The 18869-nt window shown below is 41.3% G+C and overlaps 1 protein-coding gene across 1 annotated transcript in view; it reads left to right on the forward strand.

Moving 5' to 3' along the window:
* Positions 1-18869, forward strand: part of LOC145344333 (phosphatidylserine synthase 2-like) — a 62072-nt gene that overhangs the window by 2081 nt on the left and 41122 nt on the right. The window contains exon 2 of the mRNA XM_080191462.1: positions 17087-17188. Coding sequence (XP_080047588.1) covers positions 17087-17188 — 102 coding nt within the window. The remainder of the gene's footprint in view (positions 1-17086; positions 17189-18869) is intronic.

Consider the following 18869-nt stretch of genomic DNA (forward strand, 5'->3'; position numbering starts at 1 on the left):
GAGAGAGAGAGACAGGGAAGATCCAGAGAGAGAGAGACAGGGAAGATCCAGAGAGAGAGACAGGGAAGATGCAGGGAGAGAGAGACAGGGAAGATGCAGGGAGAGAGAGACAGGGAAGATGCAGGGAGAGAGAGACAGGGAAGATGCAGGGAGAGAGAGACAGGGAAGATGCAGGGAGAGAGAGACAGGGAAGATGCAGGGAGAGAGAGACAGGGAAGATGCAGGGAGAGAGAGAGACAGGGAAGATGTAGGGAGAGAGAGAGAGAGACAGGGAAGATGCAGGGAGAGAGAGACAGGGAAGATGCAGGGAGAGAGAGACAGGGAAGATGCAGGGAGAGAGAGACAGGGAAGATGCAGGGAGAGAGAGACAGGGAAGATGCAGGGAGAGAGAGACAGGGAAGATGCAGGGAGAGAGAGAGACAGGGAAGATGTAGGGAGAGAGAGAGAGAGACAGGGAAGATGCAGGGCGAGAGAGAGAGAGACAGGGAAGATGCAGGGAGAGAGAGAGAGGGAAGATGCAGGGAGAGAGAGAGAGAGAGAGACAGGGAAGATCCAGAGAGAGAGAGAGACAGGGAAGATCCAGAGAGAGAGAGAGAGAGACAGGGAAGATGCAGGGAGAGAGAGAGACAGGGAAGATGTAGGGAGAGAGAGAGAGAGACAGGGAAGATGCAGGGGGAGAGAGAGAGAGAGAGACAGGGAAGATGCAGGGAGAGAGAGAGAGGGAAGATGCAGGGAGAGAGAGAGAGAGAGAGACAGGGAAGATCCAGAGAGAGAGAGAGACAGGGAAGATCCAGAGAGAGAGAGAGAGAGACAGGGAAGATCCAGAGAGAGAGTGAGAGAGAGACAGGGAAGATCCAGAGAGAGAGAGAGAGACAGGGAAGATCCAGAGAGAGAGAGAGAGAGACAGGGAAGATCCAGAGAGAGAGAGAGAGACAGGGAAGATCCAGAGAGAGAGAGAGAGACAGGGAAGATCCAGAGAGAGAGAGAGAGACAGGGAAGATCCAGAGAGAGAGAGAGAGACAGGGAAGATCCAGAGAGAGAGAGAGACAGGGAAGATCCAGAGAGAGAGAGAGAGAGACAGGGAAGATCCAGAGAGAGAGAGAGAGAGACAGGGAAGATCCAGAGAGAGAGAGAGAGAGACAGGGAAGATCCAGAGAGAGAGAGAGAGAGAGACAGGGACGATCCAGAGAGAGAGAGACAGGGAAGATCCAGAGAGAGAGTGAGAGAGAGAGAGACAGGGACGATCCAGAGAGAGAGAGCGAGACAGGGAAGATCCAGAGAGAGAGAGAGAGAGATATGGCAGATCCAGAGAGAGAGAGGGAGAGTCAGGGACGATTCAGAGAGAGAGAGGGAGAGAAAAAGACAGGGAAGATCTGAATATCTGGGGATGGTAGAGGGATAGAGGATGAATATCTGGGAATGATCTGGGGATGTTTTCATTTCTTCTTGTATGTCCCTTGTAGCTGTGTTGTGTTTGTGGTCACTGGGCAGTTGATACATCAGGTTAGCTTAAAATTGCATGAGGTGCTATACTTGTGTAATATGTCATATTCTTCAGTATTTAAGTTGGTGCTATGTTTAAGACTAGACCAGAAAAATTCAAATCTCTTATTATGACATTTATCAATGGTTATAAAAAAACCATAGGACACATTTTTTGGAAAACCTAATCTGGTTTCCAAACAGTGATAAACATGAAACAAATGTTACCTCAAGGAAACTATATTATCACATGAATTGCTGACTATGAACATTTTTGACAGTTCACTCTCTAACAGAGAAGCTTTTGAAATCTTCATTCTGTGTTTGAGTGAATGTTTGCTGCTGGCTTGGGGCTGGATATAGGAGTGTCATTCCCTTCGTCCTCCAAGTCATAGTATTCCTCAGGTTGAGTCTTCATTCTCCATGTCATAGTATTCCTCTGGTTGAGTATTTATCCTCCATGTCATAGATCCCTCTGGTTGAGTCTTCATCCTCCATGTCGTTGTATCCCTCTGGTTGAGTCTTGGGTTTCCCTGGTCTGCTGATGATCCAACTTTGATGGATTATCCATACCTAATGTCCCATTTAGATGCTGTACATGTTCAGGATCCTAGATGCTGTTTGTGCTCTTCCCCAGTCTTCCTCTTGACAGAAGAGGTAGTTGTCTAGCATCTCCTTTGCATAAAACATTACAATGGATCATCATTTAAGTGAGTAATTCTGAAGCCTAGCAATTTATCTAGCCTTCAGACAGAGCTGAACTGTATTTAACTTACGGCATGCGGTTTGAGGTATAAACATACGCTCTTCCAATTTCTGTTCAATGTTAGTACACCTTACATCTACAGTTTGCTTTTTTGGTGGTCTTGGTTTATGGACGAAAAGGGATTGGTATAGGCTAGTGGGTCATTGTTTTTGTAACTGGTCGGCGCAACATCGTGGGCCGAAGGGCCTGTTCTGCGCTGTAATGTTCTATGTTCTATGTTCTATGGTTGCATACAACACATCCTTTACCTTGGCCAGTCCTGAATGTTTTTTTCACTAAGTCTCTACTTATGGTGAGCAACTATGTTCCTGCCATTTTCTTCTGCACATTTCATGAATTCCAGCTTGAATACTACCATATAGGATTGACGTGAGTTGACTGGAGACATTTTCGGATGAAGCCTGGGGTTTGCTTGGATTTATTTACAAGGCATCAGTAAATTAAATTAGTCACAATACTGTTCAGGAGGAATTCATAGAATTCTGGAACCAACCAAAGAGCAGGCCATTCTAGACTGAGTACTGTGTAATGAGAAAGGAATAAGTGGCAGTCTAGTTGTTCGTGACCCCTCGGGGATGAGTGAGTATGAAATTATAGAATTTTTCATCAAGACAGAGTTTCTGAGACTGGGGACCCGAATCTTAATAATAAAGGTAACTATGATGATGTGAGGCGTGAGTTGGCTGTGTAAGATTGGGAAACATTACTTAAAGGTACGATGATGGATAGGCAATGGCAAACATTCAAAGAGCGCATGAGTGAACTGCAACAATTGTTTATTCCTATCTGGCGCAAAAGTAAAACGGGAAAGATGGCCAAACCGTAACTTATAAGGAAAATTAGAGATAGTATTAGGTCCAAGGGAGAGGCCAAGAAAAACAACAGACCTAGAGATTGGGAACAGTTTAGAATTCAGCAAAGGAGGATAAAGGGACTGATAAAGAAGGATAAAATAGAGTACAAGAGTATTTTTGAATACATAACTGCAAAAGTTTCTAAAGATATGTGAGGAGAAAAGATTGGTGAAGACAAATGTAGGTCCCTTACAGTTAGAAACATCTGAATGGCCATAAATTAGGAGACGGGAATGTGCATGAAGACTTGGGTGTTCTTGTACACCAGTCACTGAAGGTAAGCATGCAGGTGCAGCAGGCAGTAAAAAAGGCAAATGTTATGTTGGCCTTCATACCAAGAGGTTTTGAGGGTAGGAGCAAGGATGTCTTGCTGCAATAACACAGGGCCTTGGTGAGGCCACACCTAAAATATTCTGGGCAGTTTTGGTCTCCCTATCTGAGAGAGACTTGTTTTTGCTCTTGAGGGAGTGCAAAGATGGTTTGCCAGACTGATTCCTGGGATGGCAGGACAGATGTATGAGGAGAGATTGAGTCGATTAGGATTGAATTCGCTGGTGTTCAGAAAAAGGGGGAATCTCATAGAAACGTGTAAAATTCTAAAAGGACTAGATGCAAGAAGGATGTTCCCGATGGTGGAGTGCTCAGAACCAGTAATCACAATCCAAGGGCACAAGGTGGATAGATCATTTAGGACAGAGGTAAGGAGAAATGTCTTCACTGGGAGTGATGAGCCTGTGGAATTCACTACCACAGAAAGTAATTGAGGCCAAAACTTTGTATTTTTTCATAAAGCGATCCAATATAGCACTTGGGGGTGAAGGGAATCAAAGGATATAGGGCAGGATCAGACTGTTGTGTTGGATGGTGAGTCATGATCATAATGAATGGTGGAGAAGGCTCAAGGGGCCAAATTTACTCGAATCTTGCTCTTATTTTTTATGTTTTGATGTCTAAAATCTACTTAAACGTTAGATAAGTTGAAGTGGCGTGTAAGTCAAGGCCCGATCTTCTGGAGGAAATGTCTTGTTCTGTATTCCAAAAGGTATAGTGCACTAATTTGATGGAAGATTCCCTGTAATGCTCTTGAAGTTACTAAAATGAAGTTTCCAACTAAAACAATGTGTAAACATAAAACTGGAACAAACTTAAAACTATTTTGGCTGTTTTGTCATCACTTGTTCAAACTACACAATTTCCTTATTTCAGCAGTTACATTGAATTATATAGTATTTACAGTATAGAAATGAATCATTTGACTCAAATACTCTTTGCTAGTGTCCATACTAGCCCATTATACTCAATCTCATTCTATCTGTATATTGCTCTGTTCTTTGCCCCCTTTTTATTGTACCTCTATGTTGGTGTGTTATGGTTCACTCAGATTCAGAGTTACAGTGGGCAGTATGCACTTCTACATTAACAGTGTAGGCTATTGACATGCTGGACTGGCTCCAACGTTCTTTCTGTGTCGCAGTAACCAGAAATCTCTCTTGCCAATTCCAACTGGCATGTTTTGATACTGAACCTGTCTGACCCTCAACTTGTTCTGAATGTATCTTGCATGGCCATCCTGGGGTGGTACTTGTACATGGAGCTTCTGGCTCAGAGGTAGGAGTGCTATCCACTGCATCTCGCAACTTCCCTTATATTATGTGGCTGCTCTTTTAATGCATTTGTGCTACTCTCTACTACTCAGTGTTAGCAAGTCCTGTACTTTAATGAATCTCTTGGGCAATATGTTTCTCCTGAATTTCTTATTGGATTTGTTAGCTGCTTTCTCAGTGCCTTCCAGTTTAGGGTTCTGTTACAAGTAGAAGCATTCGTTCTCTGTCTGCTCCATCAAACCCTTTTATAATTTTGAAAACCTTTTTGTGGGCTGTCCTTGAACCCTGTATTTTCTAGAGAAAAGAGCCCAACTTGCAAGTCTTTCCTGAGGATATGACCTATTGTTCTTTTATAATCTTTGTAATTTTTTTGTGCGCCATCTCTGGTGCTTCTGTATCCTCTTTGCAATTTGCTGTTGGATCTGAAAAGAAAAAGAAAAAACAGTGAAATGATACAACTCATGTTTTGTGGGTGGTGGTGGAGGAGGAGAGAGTCGATTAACTCAGACATGGAATAAATTCACATTCAATTTATTGGTCTGTGTCCCAGCATCACTGCATTGAGCTACTAGAGCAATTTAACCGTAAGGAAGTTCAAATTATACAAAGTCAATAGGATCTGATGTTAATAGAACGTTTCTTTTGATCACCACTCCCCACGCACTGGTGATTTTTGCCGTGTGGTATTTAAGGGTGTCACCGTTGAATATTTTTTGGATTCAGTTATTACATAGGAAATGTATGTTAACTAGCCATAATTTCAATATAAGGTTATAATTTCTGTTGAACTAGTGTTTTCTGGTAACCTGAATTATCATGCAAATTTATGGTAACTACATATTAACCTGTGAATATCTTCTGTTAAGGTCATGAAGTAAATTGCCTATTGAAGTAAGCAAAGTTGGTTGATGTTGACACGTTGCAAACTGTAACCTTTATCCCCTTTCATCTTCTCTCCTATCCCTCTGCTTCCCATATAATAATGACTATTTTTAAATCCAGGGAGAGATTATAAGTCTGTAATCTAATTGATGGATTCAGCTGATGTTTATATATCAGTTGAGTTTGCTCTTGTGGTTTGCTATCTAAAATCTTTGATTAGATTACACATTCAAAATCCCTGCCTGATAGTATTCTGTAATATGTATCATTTATACAGTACAGCAGAAATGGACACCTTCTTGAACAAATCTTCAGCCATATTTATTTATTCTTCTGTTATATTAATAGCTCCAAATCACGAAACATATCTTCCAGTTTGGAAGATCGTAACGAAAGATAATTTATATTGTTCAGTCACAGTTTGAGATAATGTGCATCCAATGTTCGTGTTCCTTGATCAGAAGGTTGAGTTGGCCTTACCAGCAAGATAAACCTAGTGGAATTGTAGTGCACTGGATTTTGCTCAGAGTAGGGGCTGTTGTTAGACTTGCATTTGTCCATGGCTTCAGCACTGGAAATGTTCATCACCCAACCACCTAAAAAACAACTTTATAGGGCAATTGGAATCTGTTCAACCTGTACATTTGCATATGTCAACCAATCAGTTGGAGACATGTTAATGAGCAGAACAGAAACTGAACAGATGTCAATACGAATATCGAATTCAATGCTAACTCAGCTACAGAAAGCAAATTAGAAAGGGACAAAATGATTGGTTCAAGAGTAAGTGAGGAGACAAAAAGTAATAATTAAAGTTAGATGTTATGTTTAAAAATAGTTCAAACAGTGATTAAATTTGAAGGAATGGGATTCCACACTTGCTAATTTTCAGCGTCAGTGCAGTTGTTTGATAGTAATTAAGACTTGCATGCTGTTAAAAGGGTACTTGCACTGAATTGGACACGCCCTAACATTTTGAGTTCAGTTTGTATCTTGATGAATCAGATGACCAGATGTTATGTTTAGGAATATTTAGGAGGAATTTGACATCTTGCACAACAACCTCTTTATATCTGCATTTAATTGCATGTGTGTAGTTGCTGAAAGTTACTGTATGCTTTCCATATAAATAACATGTAGTTGCTGGAAGTTACTATATGCTTTCCATGTATACAACAGAGTGCTGACAGCCTCGCCCATTTTTTTACCTCAAAATCTAACCCAGTATATTAACATGGAGCGATGTGGCACACTAGTAATGACACTGGACTGGTAATCCAGAGGCCTAGCCTAATGGTCTCGTGTCACAGATTCAAATCCCACATGACAACTGATGGAATCTGAATTCAGTTTAAAACATTCTGGAGTGTAAAGTTAGTCTCAGTATTGGTGACCATGGAAATATTGTTGGTTTGTCCTAAAAACACATCTATTTCACTAAAATCCTTCAGATGAGGAAATCTGCCACCTTTACCTGAAATGGCCTAGCAAGCCATTCAAGGACAGTTACAGATGGACAGCAAATGCTTGCCTTGCCAGTAATGCCCACCTTCCATGAAAGAATAAAGAAAAAAATTAATAGGTGACTTTTTAACAATTTCTGAATCTGCTTGTCAGCTTCATTTTATTGTAACTGTGTAAAGTTTGACAGCGTCATATGTCTAATTGAGTGATTATGATCTGGGTGAAGCCAGGATTACATGGAATTGAAGAAATAATTTTTGATTACTCTTGAGTATGTTGAGATTTAATCAACATTTCCCAGCACAGTGTGATGGAGTAGGACGTTAAGGCTACCAGCACTGCTGATAGAAGAACAGAATTATATGCAATCGTCAGTACATTATTAAATTTGTTGGAATTCATTTGGTCTTGTTAGAATATTTGTGTTCTGTTTCTGCATTATGCATCCACCTGCTTGTTACTTAGTTATCTGTGTATTCGCCTTTCCATCTTCCTACGTTTTTGGCCATGTCTAGTCTATTCAATGCATTTCACTTCAACCACACTTTTTGTCATCTTCACTAAATTTCATCCTAATTCATGAATTAAGATGACATTTAGCGAAGATGACAAAAGGTGTTTCCCTTCTGAAGTGGTGTGGCATTTTGGTTTGGTTAAAGGTGCCACGTAATTGTCAGTTAAGTAGTTTTCAATCAGTTGACTTTCATAAGAGTCAGTGCAACTATGAGTTAGGCAGTTTGGTTTGAAATCTGCTGTCATTTTCTTTTGGAAATAAATGGAGACTCAACCTAAAGCAGGAGTGAGGCTCGAACTGTTGCTGATAGCCACTGGAAAATGAAGTTTGTGAGCTGACACGCTTCTATATTAGGTTTTTGAACAGAATGCCTTGATCTTCTGAGAAAAGTTGTCACTGTTGAATTGCTGCCCTGGCTGTACTTTTCTGCACCCTGATACAGCTCTGCATTTCTGCCTGGGTCTTTCAGAAATGCAGAGATCTCCATATAGTGGAGTAAACTTACAAAGATGACTCTATGATGCATTCCCCTTTTCACAACACTAGCTGTCAATGGGGCAAGTTTAAATGGTTAGTGTGAAGGTTAGTTAATGAATGAGTGGATGAATGAGTGATTGTGTAGGGGGGGTGAGGTCAGGATTAGTGTATAGTGGATGTGTAGGGTGGGTCAGGATTAGTCAGGAAAGTTGGGCACTCAGTGAGAGGTGGGGGGTAGGGGTAAGTAGTTACCCATCAGTTAGACTAGTCTTTTCTTTCTAACATATTCTGGGTAAATATTCAGTGAACAGTTGCAGGGCTGTCTGGGACCATCTGTAGTCTCTGACTGTAACTCGGAGTCAGAGACAGTCGCAGAGAGTCTCACGGAGCAGCAAGTTTTTGGGCAGTTCCCTCTGAGGTCTGTGTGTTGGGCATCCATAGGCTCTTGATGCGCATCTTGTGTCCTAGACTTGTCTGTATAGGTCCTGTGACTGGAAGATCTGGGCCAATGCCTGGACAAAACAGGAAATTTACTCCAATGCTTTTAAAACCTTGTTACAGCATGCCTTGAAAATATTTCAAGATCACTGCATCTGCATTATTGAGACCTTTGATTAGGAAGCCATACCACTATTTTGTTTTGCTTCTAGTACATGTTTTGCATTTGAAATTGATTATAAACCAACAAGTAAATGCAAACCCTATTTGGAAAATTTTAATGAAGTTGTTTTGCCTGTGCGCATTATGAGTATATTTGTCTATACTACTTTGCGCTGCAGCAAGATCTGGTTTTAATACTGTCAAGAGAACTTGAAAATGGGTTCCACAGCTATGATTTTAAAAGCTGAGCTGCTGAAGTTAAATGGGGTTTGAAAAGTTATAGCAAAACACTACATTAAGGTGAAGAAGGGGAATTTCACAGTAACTCATTGTAGTGTTAATGTAAGCCTTACTTGAGTAATAAATAAACTTTACAAGACGTAAGGGCAGGTACTTTGGCATTTTGTCCATATCAGATCTAAATATTGGGATCCCAGAGTCCCTTACAAGCCAATCTAATCCAAAGATAACTTAAACATCTGTAGAAAACATTTGGGCTCAGTTATGTTATCATGCTGAGAATGATGCACAGCTGAATGGTGGTTATTACATTCCGTGACTCTGGCTCCAGTAAGCGGTGCACAAACTCTCCCATTTTCAGTTGTTCAATTTACTCTTCTAATATTTCACTGATAGTCTAAGTGTTAACCAATATGTTGTACACATGTAGGTAGCTACAATCTTGACAAGTTCTCTTACTTCTCTCCATATGCTGCCTGATCTACTGATTGATTGTTTCCAGCATTTTCTGTTGTTTCACTAATGGTAGTTTATGGAGATTAAACTGTTTATTTGGAGTGGCTAGATTATTTATTACCATTCTGTTCAGCGTTATCTTGCTCAGCTTGCCAGGGTACAATGATGTACTAAATGTAGAACACATTATAGCTGAAGGTGGGACTGTATAAATTCTGTTTAAAATGTACTTTGAATTTGAACAGAACTGTGACTTTTGTTCAGAAGCGGCAGTGCATGTAGGAACAGGAGTAGATCATTTAGCCCCTTAATTCTGCACCGCCATTTGATCATGATCCTGAATTATTTGTATCTTAACTTGATTTAACTCTTCAGATCTGAAACCCTTAATACCCTTTCATGTCAAAAATCTGCCATCAAAGTCAGTTGAAATTTCCAGTTGATATTTCCTTAAAGGGAGAGAGTTCCTGATTTCAACTATCCTATGGGGAGGGCTTTTATTTTGCCTGCAAAAGTAGGAAATTTGGTGTGCCAGGTTACTGAATTAAGTGGGAGTTAAAATTTTGATTTCCCAATGGGGGTTGAGGTGCAGAAATTAAGTCAGTGGTGTGGTGGCTTCCCACTTGTGATACGTTTGCATGATATGAGTACTCATTAATGTAAAACTGTTTATTAGGCGCATCCTACCTTTGTGATAGGCCTCTTGTGCTTCACTGACTTTGTCGTACTCTGGTCGTGTTCATGTAAAGGTGGTTTGCACCAGTTGTCTGGGGTCCACAAATTTTTTTGTCAAACTCTGCAGCAGAAGGGAGGGGAATGGCAGCATGTGGGGGGTGGGGGGGTTAGGGGCATGATGAAACAGAATAGAGATGCAAGACAGGGCATAGAGTAAGGTTGGAGGCATGGAGGACTGAAGTAGGGAGGACTTATCATCCTGGGTTTGGTGGTGGGGGGAAACCATTAAGGTAAGAAAATGAGTGGTGTCAATACTGTCCACATGTGGGCTCAGCTCTGGGTGTTGGCTAGCAGAGTCCTTACAGGACTTTGAATTCATGTAAAACATTTCAGTTGTCCCTGCTGAGAGTGATTTCAGTCAATGTTCTTTTATACTATTGAAAAGAGGGCTAGCTGAGCCTGCAACTTCAGCCATGTCGTACCGGGTGGCAGGTACAACAAAGAACAGTGACATGAGCATTCAATAAAAAGTGAATGCAAAACACACCATTGCTTCTTCTACAATAAATAAAAATGTCCATAACTTCCCTGTAATCATCTATGCATGCCAACCTTCAGGTATGCCAGCACACTTAAATGAAAACAGGAAATGATGGACTTCAAGCCTGGTAGCATCCATGATGAGCGAAATAGAAATAACAGTCAAGAAGTTCTTGACTTCTTGAATGTCAAGAACATAAACTCTATTTCTCACTCCACAAGTGCTGCTAGAGCTTCCTGTTCTCATTTCAGATTTCCAGCATCCATAGTATTTTGCTTTTGGTCCAGTGCACTTAGCTCTCTGACCAAGCTACTTGCAAGAACTAGTGATGATGCACACATCAATAAAGTGAAACCAATGTAGAGTGAAATATTTGAATAAAATTTAAATTCAAAAAACATCCATGTTATATTTGTACTCTCACTAAGTCTTCCATTAATGGCAATGGAATTGGATAGGAAAGTTGTGGCCATGGTGATTTTGTCCCTGTTTGTCTAGGAGGCTCTTGTATTGCCCATCTGTACCCGCTGAATTGTTAGCTGTCTGCAGATTTCATCACTGAAAGGCTTCCCTGCCATGTGATCCTGTGCACTCTGCTACCACTTTACATTTTAATTGTAATTGAGGGGGAACCAGCAAAGGCAAGAGATTGAAAATGACGCCCACATCTTGTCCCACGACTGGGAATGGCATGCCACATATGGATGACCACCCCCTGCTCCCCCATCCTCTGAGACATGATCATTGACTCAGCTCGAGTTTTAAGATTTTCCCCCTTGTCCTGGACTCCACATCCAACTATCAATCCCTTTAAATATCTTAATTATGCAGGTATAATTTATGCAACCGATCTTCCATAATTTGGCCACATTCAGTGGCAGCTTTTTGCACAGAAATAGAATCTGTTTTTATGAAGTTTTGTAGGCAGAGAATAACAACCGATACCTTTTGAATCCCAGAATATGACACAAATTTGCATTTCTTTGACTTGCCAGTTTGGTCCTGATATCTTCTACGATATCAGCATGTTCAAATAAAAATAATGAAGCCAGGCAAAGCTTAGCAATATTGTTGAGATAAAAATGGGGCAATTTTGTTACATTTTAATCAATTAAATAATACACATGAATTTTACACATGAATACACATATATTGAATATGTACATGATGTGAGTGCTGATATTTATAAAACCAGTGGAAATTTAATCTAAGGTATAAATTGTAGTTACAATCTGGCAAATCATGTCAGAGAATAAATCTCTTGGATATTTTGTAACTCGTGGCTATCGCAGAGTCCTACATAGAATCCATACAGCACAGAAGGAGGCCATTCAGCTCATCAAGTCTGCACTGACCATAATCCCACCCCACCTGCCCTATTCCTATAACCTGTTATATTTACCCTGCTCATCCCCCTGAAACTATGGTCAATTTAGCATGGCCAAGCCACCTAATCCGCTCATCTTTGGACTGGGAGGAGACTGGAGCACCTGGAGGAAACTCATGCAGACACAGGGAGAATATGCAAACTCCATGCAGACAGTGACCCGAGGCTGGAATTGAACCCAGGTCCCTGACGCTGTGAGGCTTCAGTGCGAGCCACCGTGCGCCCATGCATATCTTTTTAAATTAGCATTCATGTATAATTGGTGGGATTTGCACTCAAAATCTGACTAGTGATGAAGTGTGCTCTACATAAAGCATTAAAAATCACAGCAGAACCACACATTCATTATCTATTAGAGTAGTGTGTGTGATGTTAACATTAAGGAAAAATCTTTTCTGCTTTCTGTTTAACATTGTACTTGTACATAGAGCAAAGCAATCGTACGTGTCATTAAACATAAATGGGTTGTTAATCTTGCCCTCTTAATTTATTGCCCATTTTCATACTTGATTTGTCTACTTCCTGAAGAATTTCATCAACTACCTTGGTTAGCAGTTTCTTGAGAGAGGGCGGAGGAGTTTGTTCAGCTTGCTGACATTTTTGGCATTGGTATTCCATATTCATAGCACCAAAAGATGTCGATTTTGTCTGAGGCCTAATGCCTGATATACTGAGGTTATTATACTATATGCTCAACAGATTTAAATGGATGATTTTAAAAGAAATTGAATATATTATTACTTGGAATCTCTTGACATACAACATTAAAATAAACCCACGAAACCTAGACGAGGATGAACTAAATATCCATTGTGACTTATCCTTAGTCATTACCAAGGAGTTGAGGATCATTTGCTCTCATGTTAAAAGTGAGTCAGCTCTTTCCTGGGTGCTTTTCCACCACCTTTGGCAGTCTTGGGCTATGTTTTCCCATGTGTTGGTAGGAGTGTTGCACTTTTAAGTAAGCTTTGAGGGCGTCCTTGAAGGATTTCCTCTGCCCTCTTGGGCTCACTTGCTATGTTGAAGATCTGAGAAGAACATCCTTTTTATGAGTCTCGCCTCAGACATTCAAATTATGTGGCCCTCCCAGTGGAGCTGATTGTGGTTAGTGTGTCAGTGCTGGGGTTGTTGGCCTGAGTGAGACATGGTCAGAATCTTTCACAAACAGCACTGGTGGTACTTGGGGTTTTGAGGTACCTGAGGTACATATATAGTAGAGCAGATTGTCACTAGGTGAGCAGTGCTATGAACTGGGGCTGAGATCTGGTCTTCAAACTCTCTTCCTCATATGACCGAAGGCTGTGCTGGCACACAAGCGCTATGTGGGGGTGGGGACAGGTTGGGAAGTGACCTTCGTCTCATGGATGTTTAATGTAAGACCCATACTAGCGTATGCTTCAGTGAAGGTGTTAGCGCTGCCTTAAAGCTCTGATTGTGTGCAGATGCAAGCATCATCTGCATGCAGTACTTCAATGACAGGGGGTAGGATGACCTTGGATCTGGCCTGCACGTGGTGAAGTTTGAACAGATCCTGTTTTAGTTTAGTTCCACACCAGCAGGGAGCTTGCTGAGGGTGAGATGGAGCATTGCAGCAAGGAAGGTTGAGAAAAGTGCTGTTGCAATGATACAGCCTTCCTTGACTCCATTCTGAATTTGAATTGGGTCCGTGGTAAATCTGTTCATCCGAATCATGTTTTGTATCTTGTAGTAGGCGGAGGATGCTGACAAGCTGTCGGGGAAGCCAAACCAGAGAAGGATGCCCATGTACAATGGTTGTTGCTGTTCCCTGCATTTCTCTTGTAGTTGCTACATGGGGAAAATAGAATCATAGAATCCCTACAGTACAGAAGGAGGCCATTTGGCCCATTGAGTCTGCACCAACCACAATCCCACTCAGGCCCTATCCCCGTAACCACATTCATTTACTCTAGCTAGTCCTCCTGTCACTGAGGGGCAATTTAGCATGACCAACCACCTAACCCGCACATCTTTCGAGTGTGGGAGGAAACTGGAGCACCCGGAAGAAACCTACACAGACGTGGAGAGAGCATGCAGACTCCACATAGACAGTGACCCAATCTGGGAATCGAACTCGGGTCCCTGGCATTGCTACCACTGTGCCACTGTGCTGCCCATTGGATACCAGAATTAAAGGACAATTAGTGGGCAGAATATACATTGTGACTGGGAGAAGCTCATCAGCCACATTGAGGAGGCAATTAAGGAGGTCTTTTGCAGTGACCTTACCTGTGACCGATTGCAGTGAAATTCCTCTGGCTACTGCAGCTTCACGTTAAGGGGTGGAAGATGCCTGTGTGTGCCATCAGCTACCAGAGGGGCTTGATGGAGCAAGATCTTGGTTCAGTTGTAAAGGTATTCAAGATGATTGGAGACCAAGCTCCGTTATTTGGGTGTAGGACATAACAAGCATACAAAATTGGTCTCCTTTCTCCTTTCCACAAGACCTCTTGCCTTGGCCTCAGTTTGTTCATGAGAGGGGGCACTGCCTTTCTCTGGCCCTGCTGATCCTGTATCACTCTTCTAGGTGGTGGTTGCTGCCTCCTGGTTCTCTTTTCACCCACTCACCTATTATGACTAGCCACAACTGAAATGTGACCTGACATTTTGAATGTTGACAACGCTATTGACACAATTTAGTATTACAGCCAATGTGTGCTCTTATTTACTCGTATCCAATAGACAGCTGAAAAAAAATCTGACATGCTACTGCCCATTTGGACATGTGTTTTGTTATGTGTTACTCAATAAATGAGTGCAAAGTATTTTTTCATTAGTGTTCAGACTTCTAGTACTTTTCCATCCTTGAGTCACTTGTTGCACCACTCATATTTATACATTTTGGATATGAAATGTGATATTAAGTACACAGTGTTAAAATTGAAAAATATGCTGAAATCTTGCTGTTATATCTCTCCTATTTCTGGCCTGGACTTGCTGTATCTGGTGGTGGATGATTAAGGGGAACGGCAGTCTTGCCTAGTGGAGCATACACATGCTTTTATGTTCTGTTGCCATAGTGAAGTGTTTTTTTTAAAAAAAGCAATAGATCTATTGTGTCCCTTCAATTGGCCCTCCTGAGTTTATAACTGGATATAACCACTTTCCTACAAGGCAGGGCCTGTTTGCTTCAGTTGTGGCAGAAATACTTCGTAAATGTTAAAAAGGAGTCTGTTTTAAGGACTGCTAGTAGCTCGGCGTACATAGTATATGTCAGTTTCCATGCCAGGACAGTGTGTTTCAGTTGTTCCATTCAGATTAAGGCTTTTATTTATTGAACATAAGAAGTAGGAGCAGGAGTAGGCCATCTAGCCCTTTGAGCCTGCCCCGCCATTCAACAAGATCATGGCTGATCTGCAGTGGCTCAGTTCCACTTTCCCGCTTTCTCCCCATAACCCTTAATTCCCTAATTGGTTAGCATAGTGATAATAAGAACAGAAAATGCTGACAATGCACAGCAGGACATCAGCCTGCATGGCCCAAGAGAAGGGGCATGTGGTGTGCACTGATAATGGTTGCGGCATGCAGGATCTGCAGTGTGTACTGGACACTGGAAGTAATCTCCAATATTAAAGTTAATTTGTTTTATGGTTTAGTATTTTGTTGTGTCTTTCCAAGAGAATCGCTCTTTCCTTTGGTTTTTGTTTGATTCTGGGATGACTCAGCATCTCCTTATTGGTTCCATAGAAAAGGCACCTGAAAATAATGTTTAAGTTGATGGTTTTTTTGTGATTCTTCATCAGTATGTTTTGGTTTCTGGTGAGGAGGGATCGAATGCAGTGCTCTGAAAGCTAGTGGCTTGTGCTACCAAATAAACCTGTTGGACTTTAACCTGGGTGTTGTGAGACTTTACTGTGTTTACCCCAGTCCAACACTGGCATCTCCACATCCGAGGAAGAGTCGACCAGCTTTGACTGCCTGACAAGAAGATTTGAGACTTTCCCTGCCGAATCTTAGTTACTTTAGCATTAGGCTGAGTGCAGCACTTATTTTTCAGGGCTTCAGATTCTTACAACTTTCTTTCCTGATGGTGCAATTTGATCATCTTTTCCTGTCATTTCAGAGAAAAGTAGGCAGATTTGAGGTAAAACGTGACAGAAGTCCTGAAAGGGAGGCGAGGGAGGAAAGAGGAGAAGATTGTACTGAATGGATTGCTGATGGTTTTATATTTGGAGCCTATATTGTTCCTGAGCATGATACCGTACTAAACTGGAATCAGCCCAGTAAAGCTGCCAAGGGTGTCTAATGTACACAAGATAGCCTACAATGCTGCCAGATTAAATGCTAGTGAAATGTAGTTGAAATGAGTAGACGCATTGGAAGAAAAATGAACAATGTATGCTGAAAACCTAATTGTGAATTTGAGCTATTTCTAGAGATCTTAGAGATTCTGGTTAACATTTTCAATCACAGAAAGGCAGCAGTCTATAAAGCAAACAGAACCATTGAAATAATTGGCGGGTGTTACTCTAAAACTGGAAGCTCTGATGAGATTACATTATTTCCAGTCACTGAAACATGAGGATTCAATTGGCAAGAAAAAGATTAAAATAAAGTTCAATCATGCAAATGTCAACTAACGTTCTTTAACTTTGCATTAATTTGATGGTAAGTGGGTTTTATAGTAAAAATAATTGATTTGAAATGTATCTACCTTTTTAAAATTTTTTCGAAGTTTATTTATTAGTCACAAGTAGGCTTACGTTAACACTGCAATGAAATTACTATGAAAATCCTCGAGTCGCCACACTCCAGTGCCTGTTTGGGTACACTGATGGAAAATTTAACATGGCCAATGCACCTAACCAGCACGTCTTTCAGACTGTGGGAGGAAACTGCAACACCTGGAGGAAATCCACCACACGGACATAGGGAGAACGTGCAGACTCCGCACAGACAGTGATCCAAGCCAGGAATTGAACCTGGGTCCCTGGCGTTGTGAGGCAGCAGTGCTAATCATTATGCCACTATGCCGCCCTTTTGGTGTAGTCACTGTTCGGAAAGGAATGTTTTTAACTTGTCTTGGAAACATTTCCCAGTAATTACATTTATGCACAAATATCATCAGTTGAGCTGGTTCAGCTTTGACAGTTATTGAGAACCAGTAATTTTATTTCTATTTGCAGGAGAGCTCACACCTTGACTGTGTTATTCATCCTCACTTGTGCACTGGTTTATGTTACTCTGTTGGAAGAAACCCCTCAGGATACAGCCTATAATATTAAGAGGTAAGTGGAGGCTTTCTGCAAACCATGAGTGTAATTTTCAGTTTTCACCATTGAAATCCAATATGATTACAAAGTTTTCTTTTTCTGTTGCTGACACTGTTCAATGCACTCATTAATGTAGGCAGTGCTATGCTAATCTGAGTTACCAAGTCTGGTGACTGAAATTACACGTGGCAAAGTATGCACAAGCTCTGTTTCATGTTTGAGTTGCAATTTGGACATTCAGTCTACTGTTTATTGCGTCTAGTAATGACCTTGTACAAAACTTGATGCCTTATCCTTAACAGCCTAGGAAGAAAAGGAAATTTAAACTGAATAATTTAAAATGATCTGCAATTGCCGGCAGGCCCTTTGGGGGTTAATTTAGAGAATGGAACGTCTGCTTTCTCTGCATATGCATTAGACTACAGTAAACCAATGTGAGATTTGAGGTGCAGTGCAAAGGTTGGCTTGGCATTGCTGTTTCAAAACCAAGATCTAGATTCTGTGGACAAGATCTTTGAAAGTCATCACAGTATTTGTACGATGCAGTAGGAGGCAGTACTTGGTGTAACCAAGCTTGCAATAACTAAAGGTCTCATCTGAAATGCTACCCGTTCTTCTGTTGCACATCAAGTTTCACTCACCCTACATCCTTGTCCTTGGTTTTCAGTCTATTAACTACCTCCTGTTTGAAGTATACATCCTTATATTTAATCGATCAAAGACGTAGTGTTTCTTATTTTTGTAAACACTTCAAGCTCTATTAATCATCTTAATTATTCACTGCCTTCACCATCAGCATACGGTGGCAGTAGTGTCTACCATCCACTTGATACACCGCCGCAACTCACTGTAGCTCCACTAACAGCATCTTCCAAACCCGTGACCACTACCACCTAGAAGCACATGGGCAGCAAATGCATTGGAACACCACCACTTGTTTGTTCCTTTTGAAATCATATCTATCCTGTCTTGGACCAAGTGTCGCCGAGTCAAAATCCTGGAATTAACCTCCTTTACAGCTCTGTGGGCATACCTACATGGGACTGCAATGGTTCAAGAAGATGGTTAATCACTACCTTCACAAGAGCATTTTAAGGATAGTAAAACATACAACTCTTGCCAGCAATGTCCACATTCTAGGAATGAAGTAACCCCTCTAAAAGCCTTCCTGAACACTACTCTTCCTTAATCAATCTGTTTCCCTTTGCATCACTTGGCACCTTTATCCTCAGCTGTCTGGGTACTGCTAGGCAGCAGTGATCTCTTCTGCTTCTCCACCTTACCTTTTTCAAGTTTCTCAAAAACAAACTCTGTCTGAGATTTGGTCCACACCTGCGCATTTGAAGTCCATCTTACTTGCATCTGCATATAGCACCATGTGACATCTTTCTACGTTATGACATTACACTGTTAGATGTATGGAGCTTTGTGAATAGCAACTTGGAAAGTTTGAGTCTAGTAAAGACCATATGAAATCATAGAACCCCATAGTAAAGAAGGAGGCCACTTGGCCCATTGAGTCTCTACTGACCATAATCCCAGTCAAACCTTATTCCCATAACCTCACGTATTTACCCTGCTAATCCTCCTGACACTAGGTTCAATTTAGCATGGCCATTCAACCTAACCTGCCCATCTTTCAGAGTCTAGGGGGTCTTTTGGCAGTTACTGCTTGTCGTGGGGTACGCACTCTGGC

Source organism: Carcharhinus amblyrhynchos, chromosome 6 (assembly GCF_965287045.1).
Source record: "Carcharhinus amblyrhynchos chromosome 6, sCarAmb.v2.hapA, whole genome shotgun sequence".
NCBI classification, from domain to species: domain Eukaryota; kingdom Metazoa; phylum Chordata; class Chondrichthyes; order Carcharhiniformes; family Carcharhinidae; genus Carcharhinus; species Carcharhinus amblyrhynchos.